The 17,608-nt window shown below is 38.6% G+C and overlaps 1 protein-coding gene and 1 long non-coding RNA gene across 3 annotated transcripts in view; one reads left to right on the forward strand and one right to left on the reverse strand.

Annotated features, from left to right (window-relative positions):
- Positions 1 to 12,009, reverse strand: part of LOC116088364 — a 67,617-nt gene extending 55,608 nt beyond the window's left edge. Inside the window, exons 1-3 of one of the 2 annotated variants that reach the window (XR_004117871.1) lie at positions 11,901 to 12,009; positions 11,503 to 11,631; positions 10,863 to 10,954 (exon numbers count right to left, since the gene is read on the reverse strand). This is a non-coding gene — a long non-coding RNA (uncharacterized LOC116088364). The other variant, XR_004117870.1, reaches the window with a different exon arrangement.
- Mrps9 (mitochondrial ribosomal protein S9) overlaps positions 11,987 to 17,608 on the forward strand; it is a 61,577-nt gene continuing 55,955 nt past the window's right edge. The window contains exon 1 of the mRNA XM_031367347.1: positions 11,987 to 12,180. Within this exon, the coding sequence (XP_031223207.1) occupies positions 12,046 to 12,180 (135 nt within the window). The 5' untranslated portion in view covers positions 11,987 to 12,045. The remainder of the gene's footprint in view (positions 12,181 to 17,608) is intronic.

The raw sequence follows: 17,608 nt of genomic DNA on the forward strand, positions 1-17,608 counted from the left end.
TAGCTGAGTAGTACTCCATTGTGTAAATGTACCACAATTTCTGTATCCATTCCTCTGTTGAGTGACATCTGGGTTGTTTCCAGTTTCTGTCAATTATAAATAAGGGTGCTATGAATATGGTGGAGCATGTGTCCTATTGCATGTTGGAGCATCTTCTGGGTATATGCTCAGGAGTGGTATAGCTGGGTCCTCTGGTAGAACTATGTCCAATTTCCGGAGGAAACGCCAAACTGATTTCCAAAGTGGTTGTACCAGCTTGCAATCCCACCAGCAATGGAGGAGTGTTCCTCTTTCTCCACAACCTCTCCAGCATCTGCTGTCACCTGAGTTTTTTTGTCCTAGCCATTCTGACGGGTGTGAGGTAGAATCTCAGGGTTGTTTTGATTTGTATTTCCCTGATGACTAAGGATGTTGAACATTTCTTTAGGTGCTTCTCAGCCATTTGGTATTCATCAGTTGAGAATTCTTTGTTTAGCTCTGTACCACATTAGAGGGCTAGTATCCAATGTCTACAAAGAACTCAAGAAGTTAGACTCCAGAGGGCCATTTCAATGATCCTTTTCAATGATCATGTAAGGCATTTCCCTTTCCACTGCAACTAGTTAGAGTTGTTTTTGCTGCCTCCAACTGGCCACACAAATGGATGCAAGGTGTTTTTTTTAAAAAACAAAATGGCCATACCCATCATTTGACAAGAGCCCCTCTCTGCTACTAGCAAGTCATGCATCTGCAATATTTGTTTCAATTTTTATTAAATATTTGTGTATGGATCTGCCTAGGTTACAATGTGTATATCAAAGTAAGAGGACAGCTTTAGAGAGTTAGTTTTCTCTTTCTAAAAAAAAAAAAACACGTTTTTTCCAGGGACTGAACTCAGGTTTAAAGGCAAGGGCCTTTACCCATGGAGCCATCCCACTAGCCCTCATTATCATTCTTGTTATTACCATATCCACAAATGAATGTCAAAAGCTAAAATTCCTCTAGGTCTTTCTTTTCTACAATAGGCCAAATGTGTTCATATTTGTTTTAAAAATGTATATCCAATACAAATTCATGTTATCAGTTTGATCATCCTACGAACAGTATGGGCATGTCAATTTGTAATTGAAGGTTTGGTTTATAAAACACAAACATCTAAATGAAAATGGAATGACAAAGAATATAACTATTTGACAGCTGCCTGCCCTGAGGTCAGCCATGTATATTTACTGTATGTTCAACATATAATTAGGATGACAGGAAACATGAAGTTTTTATATAAATGTAAGTATGTCTAAGCTTCAAGGGTCACTAAGAATGTATCCCTAGCCAGCTTGGTTAAAAAAATGATATGCTTATTTCAAGAAATCCATATTTCTCAAGATAGAGTGTTCCTTAAAGACAGTCTAAAGTCAAAATAGCATCATGCAGGTGTTTACAATTTAATCACAGCAAAACCTATTCATAAAGAGTTTAATCACATGCTAGGCAGTGATATGATCTTTGAAATTGGACACAATTTCAGATACCAGATCTGATTCTTGATTTTGGAAAAACACTTGGAAAATAGCTGGGAATGTTCTTCAGTGGAAATCGGAAAGGTGGCATGCAAATGTTGAAGAGTCATTTAAGGATATTGAAGGGTAATTTTTAATCACATGATTTGATGAATTGAGACAGAAAATTCAATTTTGTAGGTATAAAAAATGGGATAGTTAAACCACTCTTGGGAAGTTTAGAATTAGTTCTGCACCAAAGTAGAGAAAAGAATTAGACGGGTTCTTTATTTTGATTTGCAGCTCTGCAAAACGTTTAGGAAACAAAACCATCTTGATCCATTTGGCAGGAAGTAATGTTTTCCTTCTTGCTTTCTTAAATTACTTTGCCATTCTTTCGTGATTCTATCATGGTTTCTCTAGAATTATATGTGAATATACTTTCCCCCTGTAGATTATAAGCCTCTGAAAGTCAGGTTTCATCTCACTACCCAGATGGTTCCTGTCATCAGAGACTCTCCAAAAAATGTTTTAATACATATTGATAAAGATTAAATAGACATTGTGCAGATTAACCTCTTACCTACATTTCTGAAACACCCAACTTCTACTTGGCAGCTGGGTAGCCAGATCAGCAGGAATGCTGCACAGGCTATTCTATGTTTCCAAATCATGAAATAATTTGTTTCTTGGAGGGCCTCTCTAGAATCCTTTGGACTTCAGAATTTTAATTCTTTCAGAAAAAGCAAAATGTGAGCAGTTCTGAAGCTCAAGTCTATACAGTGAAGGACTGAGGAAATAGGTGTATGCCACTCAGGATAGGCCACAGAAAACTTGGGTGTAACCTGAACTTGAGAACAACCTGATACAGGACACCAAGGAAAAACAGGAAGGCCATGGTAGAAGTCGTATGTGGTCAGCTGAAAGCACCCATGTTTGAATTCCACACACACACACACACACTACTCTGTCCAACAAAGAAGACATAAAATAGGAGGTCAGTTTTTAACTACTGCAAAGCCAGACAGATAAACGTAATGTCCTTAGGTAGACACTAGAGAGAATTCTGACAGTACTTAACACATGAGAGTTAAGACTGGACACAGAAACGGAGGTGAACTTGATCCCTGCAAAGGAAGGTACTGGTGTGCAGATGGTATGAGAAGCTCACCATACTTGGCACGAAGCAGGGTTGGTTTGATTGCAGGTGCTCCAGACCACAGACACATGTCATGTGAACCCATGCCTTCTCACTTGTACATTTCCACGCCTCAGCCACTGACAGAACTTTCCTCATAGGGAAAATACTTAGAACCACATGATATAAAACCATTAAGGAATTTAGAACAGTGTTCAATAAATGCTATAGAATGCCCTTTAAAAATGTTTATTTTCTTTTATGTGTATTGTTTCCTTTGCAAGTATGTATGTATGTCTGTACATGTGTGCATATATCATGGACATGCCTAGTGTTCAGGGAGGCCAGAACATTATTATGTCAGACCCCCTAGAACTTGAATTACAGACAGTTATAAACCGAAATGTGGGGTTTGGTGTATATACTTCTTTTTTTCATGTCTTATAACTGTCCCGACAGTCCAACTGCATCCCTATCCTATTTCTGAAGGAGACACATGATCCCTCTTGCCTTTGTCTGTACTTCCTTTAAAGGCTGACAAAAGTCACACTCAAGAATGTTCCTCACTGTGCAGGCCAGGGTTGCTGCCTTCCTCCCCTTATTTACATTTTCAGGTGCCATCATGTCTCATGAGCAGTGCACTTTTGAAGTCACCTTCCCTGCTGTGTAAAGTGGTACCTCCTCCATTTGTCCTGAAATAGTCTCTTTTATGCCTCAAGGGGTTTCAATATAGGCTCTGGTTTTCTGGAATTTTATCATTAAGTCTGTCTTTGCCAAGTCTTGTGTGATTTTTACTAATTTCAGTTTATATTCATTTCTCTTTTGAATTGGAAAAGTCCCAGCATCCTAAATATTCTAGTCAACAGTATGAGTCTCTTTCACTGGCTCTTCCTTATATCCACCCAGCATCAATCACAGGCAGAGGGGAGTCTGGTACCTAGTCCAAAGTCATGCTCATGGACAGAATAAAGAAATATCTTTTGGGAGTTGGTGTGTAATTCAGTCATAGACCACTTGCCTAGAATGAAGAGGGTTCTGAGTTAAATCTGCAGTGGTGTGTGTGTGTGTGTGTGTGTGTGTGTGTCTGTGTGTCTGTGTCTGTGTATGTGTGTGTGTGTGTGTGTGTGTGTGAGAGAGAGAGAGAGAGAGAGAGAGAGAGAGAGAGAGAGAAGAGAGAAGAGAAAGAACCAGGATACCATGCATTTTATCACAGTAGAGGAATTACTCATACATACAATGTGCATAGGAGCCTGAGGAATATCTTGGATATCACACCTTCAAATCCATACATTTTGCTTTTCATTTCAGGATCTTTTATTAAGACTTGACTTTCATTGATTCAGCTAGGCTGGCTAGCCAATGAGGCCCACAGTTCCTCCTGTCTTCACCTTCCCAAAGCTAGGAGGATATGTGTGCACAATTATGCCCCGCTATTTGTATAAGTGCTAGAGATCAAACTCAGGTTTTCAAGTTTGAGTGTCAAGCACTCTACTTAATGATCTCTGCACCCCAGCTTTGGAACTGCTTTAAAATCCATCCCCTGATTGTCATAACTTTTTTTCAACGTTAGCATGCTTTTGTATGTGGGTGGGGGTGGGAGATAGACTGCTAGGAATCAAACACTAGTCCTTGCACATGCTAGGCAAACATCCAAATGCATCTTTCATAATGACAAGGCCTGTCCAAAGGAAACAGACATGGTTAAGGAATCGCTGGGCCCAAGCACATCAACTCTGAGCTTGTACATACTGAAGGTATTTTGTCACACAGTAAAATGGCATGTTTGGTTTCCCCTGTTTGTACGTGATTTGTTTTATTTTTGATAACTGTGTCTGGAGAAACGATGCTGGAAGCATCATAACAGTGTTGACTGACAGCTCCCTGCGTGTGTTGTGTCTTTCATAGCAAACAGAATTGACAGCTCATAGGTAAAGAGCACAAGTGGATGGATTTGAGCCACACTGTGAATAAAACCAAAGAATATAAATAAAAGTAAAAATAGAACAAGTGTCTTCTACTTTCAATCTATCAAAATTCAATTAATATGGCAATATGAATGCATCTTGTGAGAACAGATTCGAAAGCTCAGATAAGATTTCATTTTTAAACTATTATAGAAACTTGACATACAGCCTTTCTGTACTGAAATTGCTTCCTAAATATTTTACCATTTCAGGGAAATTTACATTGCACATTTTCTTATCCTACACATACTGTTTATTTTGCTGGGAGGGATGTAGATAATGAGAGACTTTTCATGTTGTAGATTTAAATAGAATGCAAAGTCTTTTTTGTAGGCATTGCTTGTGTTGATAGAAGTTTTAGAAAATCTATTCACATTAAAAACAAAAATTCTTCAACTGTATTGCTTGGTATAGGAATTAAAATCTGGAACTGAAACAGGTATTTGTAAATTATATATCCACATCCACAGCAGAATTATTTATAATATCAAAAAGCTAACAAGAATCTAAATGTCTATTTGTTTACCATCAGGCAAACAAAATACATCTACACAAAGAAACATTAAAAACAGCTTTAAAAACAGGGAAATTCTGGCATATGCTACATAGTGGCTGAAGTATCAGCTCATTATGCTTCTTTTATATGAAGTAAGACAGTCATAAAAGGGCAGACATTGCATGGCTCCATTTACATAAGGTCTCTAAAATGGCCAGATTCATACAGATGAAAGAATGGATGTCTCAAGGGTTCTGGGTATGTAATGAATGAGAGCCAATGTCCCCAGTGCCTAACAGGGACAGAAGGTGAACATGTGAACATGGTAGTGGTGGTTGTACAGCAAAGAGACTACCTAATGTCACTGAATTATACACATAGAGTGGTTAAAATAACATTTATGTTTTATGATAATACTTAATGATAAATGATGTAATGGAATCTGATAATACACTGTAAATGAATAAATCACTCCTGAGTTTTGTGGGAGAGACTGAAGAACTTGCATTTTAAACCAATTCCCAGGTGATGAGTTATCTATTCCTGCACAAAAATTAGGTACTATTTTATTGGTCTAAAATATTATCTCACAGTGATGTCACCCAAGTGCCTAAGATCTATGGTTCTAGCTCAGGATAACCCCTGATGTGGCTAACGGCTTATGGCCATAGGAAGGCTTGATGGAAGCGGTGAGTTCTGAGATAGTTAATAGTAGAAATCTCCTGTTTTTTTGTAGTTGGGACAACTAGAGAACAGGAAACTCTCTCAGGAAGCTATATCCTAAGATATCCCTGAGAAGAAAAATGAGGAGATGGGAAACAAAAGAACCTGTTGTGACTAGACCAAGAAGTTCTGTGCCAGGATTTCCATGCTGTGGTGTTATTCAGAGGAAGATCATTTGATCCTGCTTATCCTTGAAGGGAGGGTTCTACCTTTTGATGAAAGTAGTGCTCAATACTGTGAGACAGTTTAGTACCAACACACTAGTAGTTATTCTGTGATTTGTATAACAAAGTACCATAAATTGAATGGTTTAAACAATATAAATGTATCTCTTTTTATTCCTTAATGCTAGAAGTTCATTGTGTCAATAAAATTGATTTCCTTAGAAATCATGAAAATAAAACTTTTCCCGGGCTCCTTCCCTAGTTTCTTGTACAGTCTCTGTTTCTGGTTCTGTCTCTGTCTCTTTCTGTCTCTCCATCTCTTTCTCCTTCCCTTCCTCCCTCCCTCCCTCCGTATGTATGTGTGTATGTATGTATGTATGTATGTATGTATGTATGTATGTATGCTTCTGTCTCAATCACTATTTGTCTCACTTTGTCTCTGTCTCTGTGTGTACATGTCTGTCTCTATTTCTCTCTTTCCCTTTCTCTTGTGTGTGTCTCTGTGTCTCTCTCCATCTCTGTCTGTCTGTCTTTGTCGCCGTCTCTCTGTCTCTCTGTCTCTCTCTCTCGTGTGTGTGTGTGTGTGTATGTGTGTATCCTTCTATAGTAGATGATATCCTGTGTCTCCATGTAGTTTTTTTTTCTCTGCTTCAGTCTCTGTGTTCTGCTTTCATTTTTATTTTTTATATTTTGTGTATAGGAGGCTACAGATTTTTGTGAGTTAATTTTATATCCAACTAGTATGCTGAAAGTGTTTATCAGGAGTTTCCTGGTGGAATTTTTTTCAGGTCACTTATGTACACTATGGTATCATTTGCAAATAAAGATACTTTGCCTTCTTCCTTTCCAGTTTCCATCCTCCTGATCTCTTTCAGGTGTCTTACTAATGCTCCACCTAGGGCTTTAAGTGCTATATTGACTAGGTATCAAAAGAGTGTACAACCATGTCTTGTTCCTGATTTTATGGAACTGCTTTGAGTTTTCCATTAAGATGACATTGACTACGGGCTTTCTGTAAACTGCCTTTATTATGTTGAGGCATGTCCCTTGTATCCCCAATCGCTCCATAACTTTTATCATGAAAGCGTGTTGGATCTTGCCAATGGCTTGCATCTAATGAGATGTTCCTGTGGTTTTGGGCTTTCAGTTGGCTTATATGGTGGGTTACGTTTATTGATTTATGTACACTAAACCATCCCAGCATCTCTGGGATTAAGCTTGCTTGATCATGATGGATGATATTTTTTGATGTGTACTTGGAGTTGGTTTGCAAGTGTTTTATTGAGTATTTTTACATTTATGTACACAAGGGAAATTGGTCTGTAATTATCTCTTTTTTTGTTCAGTCTTTATGTGGTGTGGATATCAGTGTAACTGTCCTTATATAATGAACTGAGCAATATACTTTCTGTTTCTATTTTGTGGAATAATTTGAGGAGTATTGGCATCAACCTTTCTTTGAAAGTCTGGGAGAATTCTGAAACAAAACCATCTGGCCCTTGGGGTTGTTTTTGTTTTGTTTCGTTTTTTGTTTGTTTGTTTTGTGCAAGGGATGCAAGATGTTGCCTCTATATAACTAGAAATTATAGGTATTTAAATTGCTTATCTGATCTTTAACTTTGGTAAGTGGTATCTCAAAGAAATTATGTTTAATTTTTATATTCCAGTTTGGTGGATCATAAATTGTTAAAACATGTCTTATGGTTCTCTGATTTTCTCAAGTTCTGCTATGTCTGCTTTTTCATCTCTAATTTTGTTAATTTGAATTTTCTCATCTTTCAATTAATTTGGATGAAGATCTGTCAATCTTCTTGGTTTTTCTCAGACAACCAACTCTTTGTTTCATTGATATTTTGTATTGCTTTTGTTTGTTCCTATTTTATTAATTTCAGCCCCTAGTTTGATTATTTGTTGCCATCTACTTCTTTTTGTGTATGACTTCTTTCTTCTCCCTTTCTCTCTCTCTCTCTCTCTCTCTCTCTCTCTCTCTCTCTCTCTCTCTCTCTCTCTCTCTCTCTCTCTCTCTTTCTCTCTCTCTCTCTGTCTTTCATTGTGCACCATAAGTCTATGCATGCTGTCTATTCATTTTCATTCTATTCTAGAAAGTCTTTCATTTCTGTCTTGATCTTTTTTTCATTCAGTCTTGAGTTGTTTGGTTTCCACAAGTTTGTAAGCTTTCTGTTGCTTCTGTTGTTGATCTTCAGCTTGAATCTGTGGTGGTCAAATGGGATAGGGTACAATTTCAATTTTCTCGTATCCATTGAGACTTTGTATATGAATATGTGGTCAATTTTAGAGAAAGTTCCACAAGGTGCTAAGAAGAAAGTATATTCTTCAGTGTTTGGGTAAAATATCCTGTAAATATCTGTGAGGCCCATTTGGTTTATAACATCAGTGAGCTAAAGCATTTCTGTTTAGCTATTGGCAAGAGTTGAGTATCTAAGTCTCACATTATCAGTGTGTGATGGTCAATCCATGGTTTAAGCTATCCTAGTGTTTATAAACTTTGGTGCCCTTGAGTTTGAGGCATAAATGTTAAGAATAGAAGTGTCCTCTTGGTGGACATTTCCTTTGATGAATATGTAGTGTCCTTTCCGTCTCTTCTGATTAGTTTTGGTTTGAAATCTATTTAGTCAGATATTAAAATGACTACATCTGTTTGTTTGTTTGTTTGTTTTAGGTCCGTTTGCTTGGAATATCTTTTTCCAGTCCTTTCCCCGATGTGATGTTTATCCTTGATGTTAAGGTGTGTTTCTTAGATGTAGCAGAAGGATGGGTTCTGTTTTCAGATCCATGCAGAAGGATGGATTCTGTTTTCAGATTCCATTCTGTTGTATCTTTTTTATTTAGGATTTGAGACTGTTAATGTTGAGAGATATCAATGAGCAGTATTATTTTGTTTTTACAGTGCACATGTCTGTGTTCTTTGATTTCCTGGTCTAGAATTATTATTCCTTGGTTTTCTTGTTTCTTGGGTGTGGTTAACCTCTTCTGGTTGAAGTTTTTTATCTAGCACTTTCTCCAGGGCTGGATTTGTAGATAGTGCTTGGATTTTTTTTTTAATCACAGAATGTCTTATTTTCTCCATATATTGTGATTGAAAGTTTTGTTGGGTATATTAGTCTGGAATGGCATCTGTGTTCTCTTAGAGTTTGTAGAACATGAACCTAACCTGTTTGACTTTTAATGTCTCCATAGAGAAATCAGGTATAATTCTAATTGGCCTGCCTTTATATGTTACTTGGTTTTTTACCCTTATAGCTTTTTATACTCTGTCTTTGTTCTGTATATTTAATATTTTGGTTATTATGTGCCAAGAGGAATCTCCTTTCTGGTCCAATCTATTTGGTGTTCAATAAGTGACTTGTTCCTTGATAGGCACCTCCTTCTTTTGGTTAGAAAATTTTTCTTTTATGATTTCATTGAAAATATTTTCTGTGCCTTTGACCTGGGTTTCTTCACCTTGCTCTATCCCTATTATTCTTAGATAGTAGGGATAATTATTATTATCTAGTTTGTTCATAGTGTTGTAGCTTCCTGGTTGTTTCATGTCAGGATTTTTTTCCTTTTTTTTTTTTTTTTTAAAAGATTTATTTATTTATTATATGTAAGTACACTGTAGCTGTCTTCAGACACACCAGAAGAGGGCATCAGATCTCATTACGGGTGGTTGTGAGCCAACATGTGGTTGCTGGGATTTGAACTCATGACCTTCCGAAGAGCAGTCGGTGCTCTTCCCCGCTGAGCCATCTCACCAGCCCACGTTTTTTTTTTTTGACTGAGGTAATCAGCTCCTACCTATTGACCATTACCCACTGATAGTGTGAGACTTAGATACTCAACTCTTGCCAATAGCTAAACAGAAATGCTTTAGCTCACTGATGTTATAAACCAAATGGGCCTCACAGATATTTATAGGATATTTTACCCAAATACTGAAAATGTACTTTCTTCTTAGCACCTCATGGAACTTTCTCTAAAATTGACCACATATTCATATACAAAGTCTCAACGGATACAAGAAAATTGAAATTGTACCCTATCTTTGGTGTCTTCAATGTCTGAGATTCTTTTTGTTGTTATGACAATCTTCCATTTTATTTTTATATATGGACACTTATGCCTGAGATTCTTACTTCCACCACTTATATTTTGTTTGTGAGGCTTGCCTTTGAGTTTCCTGTCTGAGTTCCTAAAATTTTCATTTCCAGATTTTCCTTCAGTTTTGATTTTCTTTATTGATCCTATTCCCTCTTTCAGGTCTTGGACTGTTTTATTGAGTCCTTTCCATAGTTTGTATTTTCATATTTCTTTAAGGGGTTTATTAATTTCCTCTTTAAGTACCTCTATCATACTCATGAAGACTTATGCAAGTTTTTGCATTCAACTATGTTTCAGTTCTTGGGGGCCTGTTGCTGGGATCTAACAGAGACACATAGTCCTGGTGGTTTTTATTGTGTTTTTATGATGGCATCTAGGCATCTGGGTTTGGGGATGTTTGTAATTCTAGGTGTTGACATCTAGTCTTGCCTTTGTTGGGTGGGTGGTCTTTTACTTGGTGTTTGTTGTTTTCTCTGGTTCTTAGGAGTCTGTGGTGGCTGTGTGTTGCCTGGTAGGAATGCTTCTGAGATCCAACCAATGTGGCTACTGGTGGTTCCAGGTACAATGTGTTTCTTGGTATTGAGAGTTGACATTTAGGAATGAAGATGGTCTGGAGGAGCGGTGAGGAGAGTCTATAGAGGGAGGGAAGCAGGGTGTTCCACCAGGGTCTGTTTAGTCCCCTGGGAAAGGGGTCAGAGAGTGAGAAGAGGCCACAGCAGGTCTGCTACAGAGCTGGAGATAAGACTAGAGGATTGGGTTTGGAGGAATAGAGGGAGTGGTAAAGATATGGAGCTAACCTACCTGCTTTCCTGGCCAGCGTTGCCTCACCTTTAACTTATTCTTGTTCTCCAAATACTAGTCCTGGACTTCTGCCACTGACAGAGAGATTTTTACTAATGTAAAAGGAAACAAACAAAGGGAAAAATAGTAATTTTCCCCCTTTACTACAAGCATCCCATTTGGAGTTTTTCAGTTGTTTTTTTCTGAAACTATGCAATTTCTATTTCCCTAGAGCTGTTTTGTGAGGTGACAACTGTACAATGCCAGCACTTACTTCATAATTTAAAAAAAAGATTTCTATTTTATATGTATAAGTGTTTTGCTTGTATGTATAAGTGTCTGTACACCACAAACATGGCTGATCCCCTTGAAACACAGAGGTGTCAGATTGTCTAGAGCTGTAATTATAGATAGATAGATAGATAGATAGATAGATAGATAGATAGATAGATAGATAGATAGATGTGATTTGCCACAAATGAGTTTGGGGGACCAAACCCAGGTACTCTGAAAGAACATAGAGTGCTTTTAACTTCTCAGCCTCTTACTCGGTCACTTTGATCTCGTTTTCTGTGTATGTTTTAAACTTCTAATGATAATTTCAACATGTTTGGAAAACCCTTTAAGAGGGGTTTGTTCAATCACTTAACCCTAGACTTACCATTAGGAGGTACAGGTTTCAGAAGATAAAGACAATTCATGTCTCTGCAGCCACTCTTAATGGTTTTAAAGCTCAGAGGCAATCATAGAGAGAGTTGTGAAGATGAGCAGAGAGATGCTTGTCTTCAGCCTGTGGATCAGACAGCTAAGAGTCAACACAAGGCTGGGTTGGAAGCTAGAGGGGTTAGCTGCCAGAAGAACGTCTTGACATTTAAAACGGGCAAGTTCTAGGGGAGCGGAAGGCCCTTCCGGGATGGCAAGCGGGCAAGAAAGCCAGTTTGGAATTAGTGGAGTGAGAACAGGACTGTGGAAGGCTTGTCTGAGTGAGGGTACCACGAACTCAGCTGGGACTCAGTTGTAAGCTGAAAGCCAAGTGTAAGTCAATCTGTTTCCACGCACCCAATCAGCGGCGAGGGGCCGGACTACAGGGCACCGCCCCTAGTTGCAATTGCTAAGGAAGCGCTTCCGCCTGGGAGGTCTGCGCCTGCGCAGTCTCTAGGCTCCGCCCCTTTCCCCTCCCTCCACCATCTTTCTTACGGTCAACATGGCCGCTCCCTGTGTGTCCTGCGGCAGAGTGCTTTCCCTTCGCCTTGCTCACGCTGTTAGGGCTACTCTCTGCCAGAGGCCCGGCTACTGGACAGGCTCGGCGGTCGGCTGGCAGACGGGGCCCAGGTTCCAGGTAAGGTCCTGGGAGCTGGAGATGGCGGTCCATGTGGTAGGATGACATGAAGCCGGCCCACCTTCTAGGGCTGCCAGTGCCCTCAGGTAGAGGTCGGAGGTCACGCTTGGGAGCTTGGGGGTTCGTCCGCGGACGGATCCGCTGCAGTCTCTCCCTGGGCCTTGAGGAGCAAAGGGTTCCGCAGATGGAGCTGGGTGGCTGCCAGTGTGTTGTGATCCGTCTCGTGGAGAAGGGGAGCCGAACTCTGCAGCGACCCGGAAGATGTCGTGGGCAGAATCAGGCTGTGGAGTGAAGAGAGACTTTTTACAAGTGCCCTGTGTTTGTGGGATTTCAGTTTTTGTAATTTTCCTGAAACTTTTTTGTGACATTAGGAGGGCAGAATTTGACTGCTTCACTCAATGCTGGGGTCAGTGTGAAGCTGGGATTTCTAAGGTTGAGTCTTTGCTTGTCGACCGCTTAATGTGGCTTGTTAAAAGTGGGAGAAAACGAGTTTAGTTTTGGCTGTAATTGCATTTAAGGTGTCCGTGGCATATTCTACTGAAGATTTTCCAGTAGTCCTTTAGGTAGGTGTGCCTGTGACACAGGAGGAGACCTAACTTGGAAGTCCTGCTACCTTCCAGGTTCTAAGGAAAACCCAGGGAATAGCGCACAGACGGTGTAGGGCCTCAGTAGGCAGAGGAACAGGCCAAAAGAGAGAATTCAAGAGATTGAGAACGCGGTCAAACAAGTGATGGTTGGAAAATAGAACAGTTTGAGTAGAAAGAGTACCAAATGTTGGTAAAGCAGTACTAGCACCAGATATTGCCGAGAAGTTAAATACTGGATCTTAGATCTTTAGAATTTTTCCAAAATTACTGGCCATCTTTTTCTGTTATTTGATGTTGTAATATAAACCAATCTGTCCATTGATCTGTTAAACATCTGGGTTTCTTGGTTTTGAAAATTGGAAAATGTGCTGGATGTTTTTATTTCTTCTATACATCTCTTTGATACACATAATTGCATATGAGAGGAACTGTAGCATACAAAATATTTTTATTGGTAATGATTATATGGGGCAGGTGGCTATCTCTCCCTCTCCTATATACTGTACCCTTCTTTCTCTTTATTCTTATAATTATGAACAAACACATTTTAAAAGATGTCACATCTCTTTTACTTTTTTAACTTATAGGGGAAATACATGTGTCCTTTATTATGTCTAAAGCACATTCCAATTGCTCACTACTTTCTTCCCACTAATGCTCCAAGTAAACATCTTGCTCTGGTTCTGTGCTTCATTTCTGTAAGGAAGACTTTCCATAAGTAAGGTTATGGCTGCAAATGATGTATACATACTAAATTCACTGTTTCATATCACTGTCCCCCAACACTGTGTACAATTCTCATTTCATCATTAAGATAGAGTGAGCCTTACTCTACCTTTCCTTGTCCACTTTTGAAATGACTCATCCACCCCAATATGCCAAATGTTTCCTGTTGAGCCAGATACTCAGTTAGACAGATACCTAGGCGAATTCATCCTTAGCATTCTCAAGGAATGGTTCTCTTGGGGTTGATCCTCCAAATTTCTGAATAACCACACAACATAACGTTTTGCCACATGAAGTTCATCGTAAATAATAACTAAAACATTTAAATAATTTTAGATCCTTAATTATTGCATGCATACACATCGTCTTGGTTACTTTCCTGTTGCTTCAAAAAGACACCCTAACAAAGCAGTTTGTAAAAGGGAACATTTAATTGGGAGTTCGCTTACAGTTTCAGAGAGTTAGTCGTCATCATTACAGTGGGGAGCATGGAGCCAGGCAGGTGTGGCAGTGGGGTGGTAGCTAAGAGCTAACACCCCAATCCACAAGCAGTAGCAGCAGCAGAGAGAGATGGAGAGGAGGAAGAGAAGGGAGGAGGAGGAGGAGGACCTGGGGGAGGGAGAGACTGGGGTTGGCACTGGTTTTTGAAATCGTAAAGCCTAGCCCCTAGTAGCATACTTCTTCCAACAAGCCTCTCCTTCTCTTTCTCACACACACACCCAGACATTTATTTAGAAAGCTGTTTTTTGTACAGTGCCTGTCTGGAATTCTAATGTTTCTTAATGTTCATATTAAAAATCACTTATCCACTTCTGCATACAACATTAATAGCTGTATTTCTCTTGGGCCCCATGCTTTATAAAAAAAAAAATTAATGACTTTATGAGCAAATAAAACACTATCCAACTAACTCCCCTCCCCATTTCATATTTGGGTCATGTCCCATTAATTACAGAATCTCTTCAAAGGTTGTAAATGGCTTGAAAGGAGTAGAGGTAATAGAATAATAAAATGCATTTTTATAAAGTGTTTTGTTTACACTGGCAAGTGTATACTAGGTACTGATATCAACAGAAACGGTGGGTGACAGTAAAAATTTTTGAGAAACATTAATGCCACTAACAAAAGAAAGCAAGCTTTACATAGGTGTGACTCCTGGTTCTCAGTTGGGACCCTTGCTAGCTGGCTTCCTCCTCTGCTGTTCTTACGGTATTTATGTGTTCTTACCCATTTCATATTATGCGTCAACACAACCAAGAACTCTGAACATCCCAAATATAGTTGTAGATAGCAGTCATATATGTGAGTAACCAGACTTTTCATAAAGTGCACCCGCACATGTTAGGAATCTATAATGTGCTGTGAGAGATTTACAGAAACAATACAGAAGAATCACAGAAATGTATTTACCTGATTCAGTCTGGAGTCAGCAGAGGGTTACAGAGGTGATCACAGGCAGCCCCCCAGGGAATGTGATAGTAAAGTGGACTTCAGCAACAATTAGTCATTTCATATATATGAATGTACTTGTATGAGCTGTTTTTATATTATCTACAAATATTATGTAGTTATGCTCTAGGAAGATATAGTTGTACAACAATAGAAAAAGGTACATTATAATCAGTACGCTCTAGCAACAACAGATAATTGGTTAGAGCATAGGGACTGAGTCAGAGATTGGAGTTACCAAACCAGCCACATTGTGGCCTCTACTTAGTATGCCGATCCCTGAAACAATGCATTTTAAGGAAAAGATATGTTCACCTTTCAAACTAGTGGACACAGGAGAACAGATTTCAACCCTGCCTCTCTAGAGTACAGTTGTCTGGGTATAGGAAAGGTAATCAGAGGTGGGTGAGAGTGCCTCATTGGTGGTGGTCTGTCATATATAATCACCTTCCTGGATCGTCACACAAAGTAGCTGTATTTTCTTTGTATTGCTGTGATTAAAAACCCATGACCAAAAGCAACTTGGGATAGGAAAGGGTCTGTTGAGATTAAAAGTTACAGTCCATCATCAAAGAGAGCAAGGCCAGGAGCCATAAATCATAAGTCATAAATCAAGAAAATGTCCCACAAGCCAATTTGATGGAGGCTGTTCCTCATTTGAGGGTCTCTTTTTCCACATGACTGTAGCTTGTGACAATTTGACAAAAACTAGGGAGCACATTGGCCATGTTAGCATGAAGTCCATAGGTCACTTGTTATTGGACAAAGTAAAAGCTGCTGTTTACAAGGCTTGAGTTCTTTCCCAGTTCTTGAAAAGCAGCATTAATCGTGTGATGTGTAGTTAGTGGTGTAATGTGTAAGCTAGAAAAGGTCCGCTGCTTAGCTAATAGTCTCTAAAATTGGTGGTCCAAACAGTTAGCTAAAACAAATGGAGTAAGGGGTTAATCTTCCTTCAGTCTCAGGGGCATCAGGAGTTGGACACTTAGTTAAGTGCTCTTTCAGGTAGTGGAGGAGTTTGGTTTTATTTTTAACTTGTCACAAGTAAACAAAACAGTGTTGGCATTATTGCAAACAGTTGATAGTTCCCTTTCATGCTCTGGAAAAAATTACACATGAGTTTAAGAAAGAACCCTCTATGATAGAATGGGTATGCTATTTTAGCTTTTTATATATTTATATCTTTTTAAATAAAAGTGGTAAACCCACTGCTACTTTGAAAAATATTGCTACAAAATTTTGATGAGATAGATACCCTTTTACTTTTTGTTTTCTAGTAAGCATTTTACTTAGTTCTTAGATCCTTAATTTTCACCATGCCAAAATGATGCCCTTGCTTATTTGGATGGTCTCCCGGAGAAGGAGCATCACTGCCATAACACCTTCTGTGTTATGGTTTCGTAATAAATTTGTTCTTGTGTCTATGTAAGATACCTGTTCATTTTATTCTTCATGAACTCCCAACGATTGTAACATCTTATATTTAGCATATTTCCATGTTGGTCTACAGTAAGGGCTTTATAAAAAAGTTACCTTTTAATCAATGGCCAAAGGTACTTTGAATAATGCATTCTAAAGTTGACTTGCATCCTAACAGACATGTATTCAGTTTTATAAATTATTTATCTTCCTTAGGCAATTTTTGACTGTCAGTATTATACACACACACACACACACACACACACACACATACATATATATATATATATAAAGTATACATACCACATATATGTATATATATAAAGTGCATATATTTGTGCATATATATAAAGTTCATATATATGTATATGAAAAGTACATACACACACACACACACACACACACACACACACACATCAAAAGTACCCAGGTCAAACTCTGGGCCTTGTGCATGCTAATCAGATATCCTGCCCAGTCCTTGAGTGTATATTTTTAACTGTACTTTTTGGTAGTGGGGAAAAATAGTCTCTTTTACAAGGTGCTTGTTCCCTTTAAGATGTTATCCTGTCCTAGATAAACTTTAGTACATCTCTTATTGCTTTAATTATAGAAGTACCTATCCACTAAAACTGGTGTTTTCCTTATGTAGCTATTTATAACTTTATTTTAAGAAAGCTTAGTAACAGATATTACCATCAACCATATCTCCATATCCTGTCTTTCTCTTTTTCTACCTTCCATCCACTTTGCCTCCCTGGGGTGGTTAGTGTACATCCAGACATTCTGTTATCTGACATAAATCTCTGCATAGTCCATCTCTAACAGAATCAAGAGTTTTTCTCCTTTAAACATAGTTCTCATACAGCCATTGTAGCTAAAGTGAATAATGATTTTCTCACAGCATTGCTTATGCTTCCATAGTCACATTTCCCTAATGGTTGCACTCATAACTTTTGATTGTTATTGGGTTGTTTTAATCATCATTCAGATATGGTCTATATGTTTTATTTGGTTGGTAAATATGCTGAATGTCTTAATATAGGTGATTGTGGAATGAAAATGAGTGGTGAATTTTTTATTGACAGTCTAGCAAAATGCTAGCAGCAGCCATTTCCCCTTCATGGGAGTACCTCTAGAGGAATCCAGCGCTTGGGGGTGTTTGTTTGTTTGTTTGTTTGTTTTTGAATAAGTTCCAGAAGAGCCGTGACCTACCCAGCTTAGCACTCCTAGTTAATACTTCTTTTTTTTTT

This window comes from Mastomys coucha, unplaced genomic scaffold, assembly GCF_008632895.1.
Source record: "Mastomys coucha isolate ucsf_1 unplaced genomic scaffold, UCSF_Mcou_1 pScaffold14, whole genome shotgun sequence".
In the NCBI taxonomy this organism is placed as follows: Eukaryota; Metazoa; Chordata; class Mammalia; order Rodentia; family Muridae; genus Mastomys; species Mastomys coucha.